General features: G+C 38.3%; 1 protein-coding gene across 4 annotated transcripts in view; it reads left to right on the top strand.

Moving 5' to 3' along the window:
- The first annotated feature begins 584 nt into the window (after positions 1 to 584).
- LOC146559127 (vascular endothelial zinc finger 1-like) overlaps positions 585 to 13,094 on the top strand; it is a 38,047-nt gene continuing 25,537 nt past the window's right edge. For all 4 annotated transcript variants that reach the window (XM_085244852.1, XM_085244850.1, XM_085244851.1 and 1 more), the window contains exons 1-2: positions 585 to 703; positions 6,456 to 7,213. In XM_085244852.1, coding sequence (XP_085100978.1) covers positions 671 to 703; positions 6,456 to 7,213 — 791 coding nt within the window. In that variant the 5' untranslated portion in view covers positions 585 to 670. The remainder of the gene's footprint in view (positions 704 to 6,455; positions 7,214 to 13,094) is intronic.

Genomic DNA, 13,094 nt, shown 5'->3' with positions numbered 1-13,094 from the left:
AGTTGGTCCTGATGCTTGTAAACAAGAAAAGCTAGAAATGAAGATTCTGGGTTCACTCAATTCCCAAGTGAGTGAATTACCTACTTCACTCACTTAAGAATTTTTTAGGAATAAAAAGAATTGCAATCAACATCTATCAGAACCAGCTTTACTGACCAGTAGTTATTTATGGTCAGTAAAGCTGATACTAGCCTGGTTACTTATTAGTTCTCAATGTAACATAATAGAAAACAGACAATATTTACAATAGAAACATATATTGCATATTTATGTTTATGGTGCAGTTGTGCAGGGGGCAGAGATATTGGATTAAATTATGGAATAAATAAGGGATCGATAACTTGTTATTTGTTACTATTAACAGTACATATAAAGACTGAGAGAGAAGGAGAGAGAGATATAACGAAATAGTCCGTACAGCACAGTTTGATTCAGCAGCACGTATGTCACATGTTTAAGTACATCTGTCTTGTAACATTTTTTTTTTCAGTCTCTAGTGACAAAATATATGTGAACTATATGAAAGGGGAATTGTTTAAAGTAAAGTTTAAAAAAAGTATATTGGACTTGATTTAGTCCTTGGGGTTACAGGAAGTTGTCGCTGCCATATTTAGCTGCTTTGTTGTAGATTCCTTATAGGCTTCCTTCAGATTTTAGCCCAAGTGTTGCAATGGAACCGAGCTGGAGTACGTTTTTATTTCAAGTAAGTGGCACAGTCTCCATAAACGTTTGCCATAAAGCGTAAATATTGTTTGCTAAATGGGTTTTATCCGTTTCTGAAATTACTAAGAGTTAGCCAAGAAAAACAAAGGTGTTAGCGATACCCTGCTAGATAGCTCCGCTGAGTGGTTTCCTGTAACGAACTGCTAACTAGCTTTGTCGAATCCAAGAGCTCCAGACTTTGTGTTGCCAACTTAGATACAGTATAGTCTTGGTATCAGTTAAATAGCCAGAAATCTGTGTCGGTTCATAATTTGCGATTTGTACCATTTACAGCTTAATGGTCACATTATGTGACTATAAAGCTAATTTGTAGCTCGGATTTTGGTGATGCGCGCGCTAGCAAATTAGCTTTAAGCAAAGCTTTTGCTATTGTATGTAGGTAAGCTAAGCTAATAGGCTAACGGATTCGCTAACCAGACACTTTTCCCGTGTGCACCGTGGCTATTGCAATAGTACAGAGGGTTAACAAAGCAAGAAAGCGGTGGGGAGCTTAAGCTCTTGACTGGCCCCGTTAACAAGAACGGAGCTAACCCTAGCACTATAACTAAGGGGCTACTTAGCACGCCAAGAGAAGTGATTAAATCACATTCAAGGCTCCAAACGTTACCCTTTATCTTATCAATGATCAATAGCCACGACTTGCAAACTAGAAAAATAAACTATAAAGTCATCTGGTTCATTAGTTTTGTAAGTAAGTTCAGAATCAATTCACATGCTGTTTGATCATTTAATCTTGTTTTGAGAAACGAAAAGGAGGTTGTAAATTGTATATAGTCTATATGCCGAATAAATTAAGTTTTATGAAATAATCCCATATTATAGAAGGTCGGTGTTTAATTTTTGCTTAATTTTTACTGTCCGCAGTCAACTTTGTATCTGTTTAAGTATAACTGACACGCACTATTTTTATAGTGTATCATGTTCTCTGAACAACTGGTATTAAATCTACACTTTGTGTACATCTTAACTGCAAAACCTTAAGAAACCCTGCGCCATAACCTGATATTTTTTTTCTAGTCTTTTCATGAGATCTGAATATAAACAGCAAGACAATATTTACCTGCATCAATATAAGATTTGTAGACATGCCAACAGTTTTTCAAATAGGAGTCTTACCATAATTAATCTATACATTGTATTAACAGTGGCAGTTGTACAATTTTTTTTCCATTATCTTATTTAATGATGTTTAGCTTAGAAGATTTGTATAAATATTTTTTTGGAGCAGCATGATAGAGCAGCTGGCAAGCAAGCTTTATTTGTCACATACACAATCATACAGAGTACATGGGTCTATCCAGGACCCTTACTGGATACCCGCTCCAAAGGTGTGTAGTCTTACTACTACACTATCCAGCAATCTACTCTACTTGTTGTTGCTCGGAAAGGAGGAATTTGGCCGACCCATGCCAATTGCTAAAATGCTAATACAAATGCGGTACTAAATAGTCATGATAGGTAAAGTGAGCCTTTGTGAATCAGTGAAATAGTCAAAGCAATTACGCTGCGATTGTGCCAAGGTTTTAAATCAGTTCTACAGCCATCTTGACAGGGACACCTGCTGGCCATTGTGGCTATGATCACATATTGAAAATTATATTTGGTGATCATTGCAAAATTCTAAACAAAGCTATATACTATACCAGGGTTGCAGCAGAAGTCACCTGACATTCGTTCACACCACAACAAAATCAATCACATCAACATAAAAAACATAAGCACACAATATGCAGACTCTTGCATCCTTCATTGCACTTTGTTCTTTGCTTTTAGTTCTTATTAGCTAACATTCACACACATACTCTGAGGGATGCATCGGAGACCAACTTTGGGTTATTAACTTTCCCAAGGATATTTGGCATGCAGACTGCGGGAGCCAGGCATCATTGATGACCGGCTGTACCTCCTGAGCTACCCCCCCCCCCCCCCAACTTGGCAACCTGTTGGTCATGTTGAGAAATCTGATGGCTTGTAGAATAAATTTCATTTGAACCTGCTTTTTCAATATCAATAATTATGATCAATGTATGTTTTGGAAAACTCCTTAGACACAGTAAGAAAAGTGTTCAAATATTGAAAGAGTTAAAATAGTTAAATAATGTAATGCCTATACTACCCCCTCGTATTGTGTTAATTAATTCAGTGCATCCAGTTCATAAAATAAAATGTATTGAGAAAAGGTTGCTAATTTCTATTTATATTTTGATAAGTTTTGAGGATTTGAATGTTGCCTACTTTATTAGGTAAGTTAAGCATAGGCCACAGCAATCAGTGTGGAAGATGTTTGATGCTGATAACGCTTACGGAAATTTAAAATGAATAAGAAAAGTATCAATGGCTATATTTGTCATATGTAAATGTTTGTATAGAAAAATATTAGTTTTCAAGTTGCTTTCAGGCTGGGTTGGCTTTCTGTGAGTTTGCAGTGTCATCAGGTTTTGCTCTGCATTGTCAAAAACAGCCACGAAGCAGCAGGTAAGCCACCGGGATGAATTGCACCAAAATCTGAGTTAGCTGTGATCACATGATGTGGGGTTTTGGACCGCACTTTGGAACAGTGTTTCAAAACATTTGTGGTTTATAAGCTTGACACAGGGTTGAAATGTCAGTGTTGATGGTTACTTCCTTTTTTGTAAAAAAAAAAAACATGGCTGGGAGCGCCAGTGCGACCAGCCGTTTGAGTAAAAAAGAAAAAAATCTCCGCAACTCTGAAAGTCTCTGTGTGGTCAACAACAGACGCACATTATATCATATCATATTTTAAGTTAAAATTTCAGCTCAGCGAAGAACTTTGATCACAGGAACTTTTTCAGTACCATATTTTTTTGGACTGTAAGGTGCACTTAAAATACAGACTTCATACAAATGTGTGCCTTATGTATGAATTCCGGTTGTGCTTACTGACCGCGAAATGATTTTATGTGGTAACTGGCACTCAAAAATCTGTCAAAATGTTTTAAGTACAACTTTGGTAAGCTTTGAAACCGCACCACTTGATGGGTTGTTCACGCATTATGGCTACAGTAGTCGGGAGCCTCACAGAGTAATATGTACCATGCCTCAGCATAATATTACCGTTAGGGCTGGGACATATTATACCGTTCACGGTAATACCGGTACAATGATACACAACGATAAGAAAATAAAATTTCACGATAGAATTTGGGTAAAACGCGCATGCGCAGTTCCTTGGTTTTCATACGCACATTGCCGAAAAAGCATGGCGGCAACGGAGAATGAGAAGGGGGAAAAACGGATTGTTGAGTGAAACAGATGACCCAGAATCGGTTTGTAAAAATGGTGCAACTTCAGTGATGTGAAACTGGTTTGGTGTTTGTCCATCAGAAACAACACTGGAATAGAGCAGCTGTGATAGAATACAGCATTAATGAATCAATGGTACAGAAGTGGAGGAAGCAAGAAGAATGAGTTGAGTAAAGTTGGACTTACCTGACTGCTTTGTTTCGCTTAATCTGCGGCGCACTTTATGGGCCGAAAAATACTTTTTTATTTGGCACACTGCAGTTTAATGTTGCAAAGCACCTCTTTTTAACTTTAGTGGATATTATACATGGTTATGCTCAGGATATTTCAGCCCATTTCTACTGGAAATGCCTTTTGGTTAAACTTTAAGCAAGGAATTTGCATTTGCACATAAATGCACATTAAAAAAAAACAGCTGCTTGTTGAAAATAAATTGATGGGGTTTTTTTGCGCTAGTAAAGTTGTGGAGTTATATTTTGTATTTTGTCTCGCATTAATTATATCGTCAGTTATATCGTTATTGCAAATTTTCAAATGTGTATATAGTGATAAATATTTTTGGTCATATCGCCCTGCTCTAATTACTGTATTGTGTGTATGTAAGGACCCCAAAATGGCACCTTTTAAGAGACATGCTTACAAAGCGGATTTCAAACTAGAATGAGTTGAGTAAAGTTTGACTTATCTGACTGTTTGGTTTTGCTTAATGCGCCTTATAATCCAGTGCACCTTATGATCCAAAAAATATGGTAACTTATGTTTCTTGTAAAAATGTGCTCCAAATAAAGAAGTTTGTTGACAAGCTTGTTAGTTAATCATATACAAGTCAATATTGCCTGTATGGACAGCAATTTTTTTTTAATTTTTTTTTTTTTTTTATAAAGTGTACATTTAAATCTGCGGTGTTAAACGATGCAGTTGAGAAATTCGGGTGCACCTAAGAAAAAAAAGTTAGGCACACCAGTGCAGGGCATGCAGTCTGACAACATCACATTTTAGTACCTGCTCAGATTGCTTGGAACACCCATTCGAGCAGGTACTATTTTAGTACCTAGTACCAGGTACTATGACCTAATTGGAAAAACCTGAAACCTGTGGTAAATATGTACCAGTGACTGTAGAAAAGATTGCCGACTTGGTTGCACTTCTTCCCATTATACAAAAATGAAGCCAAAATGTCCTGTTTGTGGAAGCTGCCATGTTGCACTTTTGAAGCCAGAATCTGCGCAGTAGTGACTTGAGGTGTAGTGGCTGCCTCTTGCTCCTGCCCACACACCCGCACACATACATTTAGTTTTAGTTTCATTTAAGTTCAATGATTTTTTTTTTTGATTATTTTTTTAAAATCAAGCCAAAGCTTCAGTTTAATTATTTCATTTGTCATCTCATCCGATAAGTGCTGCAGATAATCACCAGAGCAGAAAATGTTTGTATCATCAGCAAATGGTACCCTTTTTTTTTTTTTTTTTTTTTTTTTTTTTTTACCGCTTTGAACACTTTACAAATGTCATTAATGTATAAGTTTAAGAATTTGGGGCCTAAAACTCACCCCTGCAGTACACCACAAGCAGTGTCCATACGTAAGGAGCAACAACCATTTAATTTCACAAACTCCTTCCTGTCTCTTAAAAAACTCAAACCCAATTTAAAATTACCCCCTGGTGTCCTTTATTTCAGTACAATAGCACATGTATGGCTTTAGTTTTTGTTGGTTTTTCCCCACATACTGTATGACCTTAAAAATCAGTAGTAGTAGTAGTAAAAAAGGCTTTTACTGTGAAAACCACAAACATATTTAATAAACCTTTTACTCCTCAGCCGTAAAAGACTGATGGGGTATTGTCGTCGCCCTACTAGGCGGGCAGCATGAGCACCCAAGTTTGTGAATGTGAAAACTCAAGAATGAAGTCACCTAGGTTTTTCACCATATGTCAGGAGTGGGCAACTCCAGGCCTCAAGGGCCAGTGTCCTGCAGGCTTTAGATATCACCCTGGATCAACACACCTGAATCACATGATTAGTTCATGTGTTTGATCAAAGACGCATCTAAAACCTGCAGGACACCGGCCCTCGAGGCCTGGAGTTGCCCACCCCTGCCATTGCTGCATTTACTAAGTTTCAAATGAATTCGAAGTCACATTTTCTGAAAATCTTATGAATGTGATAACTCGAGAACAAGGCAGCGTAGGATTTTTAAATTAATACCGATAGGCATGTCTACAAGGAGGCTATAGGGTAGCACTGGTGGTCATCAGTATTTTTTTTTTTTTTTTTTTTTTTATTTATTTTTTGAAATTCTATTTATTAATGTTTTTTAATTTGTAGCATTTCTATGATCCTCATGACTGTTAGAGTAGATACACAGTACTTTCTTAACTTTACTAATCCTTGATGATATGTGTATCTATTAACATAATTTTCAAAGGTCCTCTTCTTGATTTTTATTTTGTTTTATTTTGTTATTACAGCAGGCCAATGAGGCTCTGCATCACCAACACCAAGTAGCTGGAAACAGCCTGTTGCCTCTTCTTAATTCTGGGACAGAGCCACCTGATCAGAAACCAGTGCTGCCAATCCCGTTGGACCAGAAACCACCTGTCAGTGCTACAGAACTTCTTAAAAACAATGTGGCTACTGGGGCTGTTGGAGGAGTTGGTGAAGTGGCTCCAGTTGCTGTGGTTAAAAAGGAACCTAAGTCAAAGACTCCCTTTATCTGTGGCTACTGCAACAAAGCTTTCCGGGACAGCTACCATCTACGGCGGCACGAGTCTTGCCACACTGGCGTTAAGATGGTGTCACGGCCTAAGAAGGCTCAGACTGCTCCTACCATGGTGCCACTCATATCCACTGTACCACGTGAGAATAGTGGAAATCCGTCATACATAACTACTGTAGCCACAGGTGTCCTGACTACAGCAACAACATCAGCATCCACAGGCACTAGCAGCATGACCCCAATGCAACACCAACAACTACAGAGCATCCCTAAAAAGCCTCCCAAGCCAGTGAAAAAGAACCATGGTTGTGACATGTGTGGTAAGGCCTTCAGAGATGTGTATCACCTCAATCGCCACAAGCTGTCACACTCAGACGAAAAGCCGTTTGAATGTCCCATCTGTCAGCAGAGGTTTAAAAGGAAGGATCGCATGACATACCATGTCCGCTCCCATGATGGGGGAGTTCACAAGCCCTACATCTGTTCTGTCTGTGGGAAGGGCTTCTCTAGGTATGTGGTTCTGATTTCTCTATTGTTATAGTTCTTCTAAATTTGTACAATTTAAGGAATCATAATTGTTACACTACACTGTTTTTGAGGGATCACACTAATAGCCAGCCCCCCAAAAAATCACTTCAATTTTATATTTCAGTTTTAGGCTGTAGACAGGCTGCTGTCGCACTGTTTTTTCCATTTGAGGGTACACACTGTTTTGGTTTTGGGTTTTTTTTGGGGGGGGGGGTTGTTGTTGTTGTTGTTGTTGTTGTTGTTGTTGTTTTTTTCTTTCCTTTTTTTTTTTCTCTTTTCTTCATTTACGTATTTATTTCTGTCATTATTCATGAGTGCATATGTAATATCCCAATGCCAGTATTGACAGAGGACAGAAAAATGGGGGGGGGGGGGGGATATGAAAGAATAAGAGGGCAGAGCAACTAGTGCAGAAAGAAAAAATTTATATCTCAAACAAGTGGCACCTAAAAAGAAAAGGGGCCTAAGCCACTAGTCTTGTGTCGGTTGTAAACGAAACGGCTCCTAGAGTCGGATCTTTGAAGTGAACAAAGGGTGTTTTTTGTTTGTTTGTTTTCTTTCTCTCACCCTCTCTCTCTCTCACTTTTTTTTTTTTTTTTTTTCTCGCTTCACGCCCACGTGAGCCTTGTATTTGCCGTGAACAGGGGGGGGGCGGTAGCTACACTCCCAATAGCAGAGAGAGGGAGAGAGAGAGGGGGGGGGGGAGAGCGAGGGGGGGGGGGAGAGAGCGAGAGAGAGAGGGAAAACACTCTTCCAAAAAATCATCACAGGCCTATATGATAGAGAACGTGCATCTTCTTTTTGTTTTGCATATTTTAATTTATATTTTATTGTGTTGTTTGCAGTGTTTTGTGTTGTTTCACTTTAAATTTGTTTAAAAGGAAAAAGCTGAAAATTTAAATAGAAGTTGAAATGTAAATAGTTGTTTTTTTGTATTTTATAATTTATTTTTTACATTTTATGTGGAGTGACCGGTCAAAGCGGGCACGCTTCATTTTGCGTAACTATTTCTAAATCCCTGTAAAACTGCAACCACATAAGCTAGAGCAATAATTTTTTTTTGGCATATGAAACCAGAGGAATTTCATGCCATCACCTTGTCCCAAGTCATGGTTTCCTTCCACATATGGCCTTGCAAAAATTTCCTAAAAAGCATTTGTAGCAACAAAAACATAATATTCTAGAAACATGCTTTGCCGATCCAATCAGCTGTTCATAACACTTCCTACGTTGGAATAGACGTCAGCGTGAACTATTGCATGTCTGCCATTGCCTGCCCAAAACCTGAAGTTATGTAAATGTAGTTTCTTACCTTCGGGGCCGTATAATCCTATACTGGTGCTTTTAAATCATGTTGACTTGATGCTTTTCTGTATCGTTTCTGGGATGCTTAGAACTCAAATTGCACTGCTGGAAATAGTTTATTTTGATGCACATGCTGGTTTTTGTTTTGTTTTTTTTGTTTTTTTTTGCAAATTTACATTATAATATTTATTTTCGATTTTCCTGCAGTATATTAAAATTGATGTCTCCAAAAAAAAACAAACTATGAAGACACTCAAAATAAATTTCCTGTGGTGGGAAACTATGTTTTGTAACTTTTTTGTATTTACAGTTTTGAGGGACACTTAAATTTCTCGAACTAGAAATATGTTGGTTTTTTTTTTTGTTTGTTTGTTTGTTTTTTTTAAAGATTTTCAATTTTTTTTTTTTTTTCTAGTTTATTGCACTTTCTTGTAATTTATGTAGTTACTATAGACTTAATGCATACATATTATTAACATTTGGGATATAACAATTGTATTGATGTTTAGCAACTTGAAATGCTCCCAAAAATGGTACTACAGCATGTAAAAACATAAAAATAAGCTCTGGCGGACTTGCTCTATGCTAGGTCTTAAAGGGATAAATAAAAGCATATTTATGTATAAACATATATAAATAAAAAAACATTTTTTTTACATTAGTAATTCATTTTGTGCATAAATTTATATTGTTGCTGATAATAAATTAATTAACAAAGCAACAAAACAACCTGAAGAGCCGGTTGGGATCCAAAAGACTCGGCTCTTTTTAGTGAATGGAGCCGAAGCGGAGTTGAGTATGTGGGTTGCGCACACAAAAAAAAATTAACAGATCTCCACTGCCAATGCTAAACAACCTATTCTGCTATGGACTCTTCTTTGGTGTCATTTCTTGGATTGAATAATTGAAGTTTAAAGAAAGACATATTGGCAATTTAACAATTTATTCATTTAACAAACAATGGTCAAAAGCATGTGGAAGAACCATATATATCCATAACAGCCTGGCACCACCTCTTCATTCTTGTCATCAGCTTAGTTCCTGCTTGGGGATGGCATTTCATTCTTCAACCAGGATTTTTCGCAAGTCGGTCAACATTGTTGTGTATGTTACTCTGGCATGAACAGCACATCCAAGCTCATTCCACAAGTGTTCATTGGGGTTGAGGTCAGCACTGCAAGCAGGCTATTCCAGCCCCTCCAACTCAAAATTCTCTGATAAGCCCTGTTTTGTGTGGACGAGCATTGTCATCTTGGAGGATATACAGTCCCGATCACCAGTTTATGACTACTTGAAAATGGCCAAAAAATAATAATTTGCATGGTTGGATCTTAACATGGTTCCAATCTAGTGCTGGGCCATATTATACTGTTCACGGTAATACCGGTACAATGTTAGGCAACGATAAGAAAATGAAATATCGCGATAGAATATGGGTAAATGCGCAGTGCCTTTTGTTTTCATACACACATGAACGAAAAAGCATGGTGGCAACGGAGAATGAGAAGGGAGAAAGCAGATCGTTGAGTGAAACGGATGAACCAGAATTGGTTTGTAAAAATGGTGCCACTTCAGTGATGTGGAACTGGTTCGGTGTTTATCCATCAGATGCCCACCAAAGCACTTTTTTTTTTTTTTTCTTTTTCTTTTTTTTTTTTTTTTTGGGGGGGGGGGTAGAACATGCAAGCAGGCGTTGTTATTGCCGTATTTGTCAGACTAAGGTGCTCGTCATTCTTGGAGTAATCTGGGTCCTAAACTCCGTCCTCTTCAGTTCCCAAAGTCAAACGAACACTGCAGCATCACTGAGAGTTAAAAACTGTCTAAATTCTTTCATCTTTAATAAAATGATCAGCATTGCTGCTTTACCAGGTGTAACTATGAAGTTTAACATCCAGGCATCTATGAAAACAGCTAGCGACACAGCTATGTTTGCATAACAAACACAGTGAAGCTGGAGGATCAACGCTAACACTTTCCACTTTCCACTCGATAAAAGTTAACGTGAAGGTTCCTGATGGTTAGAGACAAATGCAATCTCATGGCAGGATGCTGTAAACGGGCCAAACTTCAGTTAGAAGAACAACTGAGATAATCCATCCACAATATGAGGTTAGTCATTAATATACTGCAACAACATGGGAATAGAGCAGCTGTGATAGAATACACCATTAATAAATCAATGGTACGGAAGTGGAGGAAGCAAGAAGAATGAGTTGAATAAAGTTTTATTTATCTGTCTGCTTTGTTTCGCTTAATGTGCCTTATCCTAATCCTGTGCACCTTATGGTCCGAAAAATGCGTATTTGACTTTTTTATTTGGCACACTGCAGTTTAATGTTGCAAAGCACCTCTTTTTAACTTCAGTGGATATTATACATGGTTATGCTCAGGATATATCAGCCCATTTCTACTGGAAATGCCTTTTGGTTAAACTTTCAGCAAGGAATTTGCATTTACACTGTTACATTTTTATATAGCTTTAATACACATAAAAACAGCTTGTTTAAGTGAAAATAAATAAATGGGGGGGTTTTGTGCACTAGTAAAGTTGTGGAGTTGTATTTTGTATCGCATCAATTATATCGTCAGTTATATCGTTATTGCAAATTTTCAAATACATATCGTGATAAATATTTTTGGCCATATCACCCTGCTCTAGTTCCAAGTTGAGCTCCAACGTGCAACAAGAAGAAATGGGAGTCAGATAAAACATTTTTAGGAGCATGCAATTTATTGAAAACAAGAATGAAACTGCTGATCAAAAGTTTAGGACCACACCTCCAAAAAAAAACCCCCACAGAAATTAGAGTTTCAAACATGAACTCAGTAGTGAGTAGCTCCAACCTTATTGTTGATCACTTCAAAAATTCATTTTGGCATGCTTGATGCAAGCGTTTCCATGTGGTGAGTGGAAACATTTCTCCAAGTGGTGAAGACGGCTGCACGAAGGGCATCTACTGTCTGGAACTGTTGTCCATTTTTGTAAACTTCCCTTGCAGTCTATCCCCTAAGGTTCTCAATTGGATTTAGATCAGGGGAACACGCAGGATGGTGATCCAAAAGAGTGATGGTATTCTCCTGGAAGAAGTCCCTTTTCTTGTGGGCATTGTGTACTGTAGTGTCGTCCTGTTGAGGGAAAAAAAAAAAAAAAACCCAGTGGACATAGCCTACAGCCATTTGACGCCCCTGCACCTCCTGAAGCTCCATTGTTCCACTGAAGGAAAAAGCACCCCAGACTACTATGACGCCCCCTCCACTGTGGTGCATAGAAAACATCTCAGGTTTTTGTCATGCCAATAATGTTGGGAAACCATCAGGACCATCAAGGTTAAAAATAAATAAATAAAAAATAAAAAATTTCTCATCAAAGAATAAATCCCCAAAGGTTGATTCTGTTCATCTGGATGTAGCGTTTTCAGTGGAAGAAATGTTTTGTCACTCATCCAGGTGACTTCTTCAGTCTCAGCTGACTGCAGCTTTCCCCAATCTTAAAAAAACATTACATAATGACTGAAACTAGCACCACTGAAAGAACACTGGGCTCCGAGGTCAGTTCATTCATCATAATTATGCCCACTGATCAAAGACCACTGATCAATTGCCATGAGTACCATTCACAGAGAGTTGAGGAATGGCTGCAATCATAGCATTGTAAGATGGCAAAAAATTTACCCTTAGGCCCCCTCCTCGATTCAGAGATGGTCTTTCCCTTTTCACATAACTGGCCTCCTTGACTCCACGCCTAAACCAGCATTCCTCCTTGTCCAGAATGTGTACATCCTCATTATTGAAAGAGTGTCCACTGGCCTGTAGGTGTAAATAGACTGCAGAGTCCTGGCCTGACGAGATAGCTCTTCTGTGTTCTGTCTATGTTACTCTGTTTGTGACGGGGGAACCGATCCTTGGGGTGGACCAGTTTTTGGCGCAGCGTGTTTTGGGGTTTAAAAGCCACAGAGACGCGGTGTTTAGAAGTTTGAGTTTTGAAACAGTCCTTAGATCAGACCTTACCAAAGTGTGGGGCCATTGGCGCGGTATGAAAAGGGGGGGGGGAAAAAACAAACGTTTGGACACTGCTAGCACGGGTGGCCACACAAACACAAAGCAGGAGCTGAAGCATAGCTGAATATGTTTCCAAACCAACTTCATTCTAAGCCAAAGACTAGAAAATATGGTGAAGCATATCTTCCCTTTGGTTTCACCTGCACAAGTGCCGAGGTAGGTCTCCCCTTCAGAATTGGTTTTCCCTTCGTCGGGAGCAGCACTGGGATGTTCAAATCACAGACAAACAGTATCCCACATTCTTGATTTTTAGTTCGCAAACACTTCTCATAATAACTAACTACTCCTGACATTTTTGGAGGTTTTAGCTCTTTATACAGTGAAGTTACAGTGGGATACAAATAATATCAGGCTGATCCTGCCACGATTTGTTCACCCTGTCCAAATCACGGACAAACAGTATCCTACAACTGTTTATGTTTTTGAACCCGTTTTGCACAGAGAGGCATTTTTTTTTAAAAATGTATTGATAGCAATGTTGAATATTATTACACAGGAA

Source organism: Mchenga conophoros, linkage group LG14, assembly GCF_057382185.1.
Source record: "Mchenga conophoros isolate Kocher_MC1m ecotype Shallow Benthic linkage group LG14, M_conophoros_male_GT1.1, whole genome shotgun sequence".
In the NCBI taxonomy this organism is placed as follows: domain Eukaryota; kingdom Metazoa; phylum Chordata; class Actinopteri; order Cichliformes; family Cichlidae; genus Mchenga; species Mchenga conophoros.
This window is presented reverse-complemented; position numbering and strand designations above follow the sequence as displayed.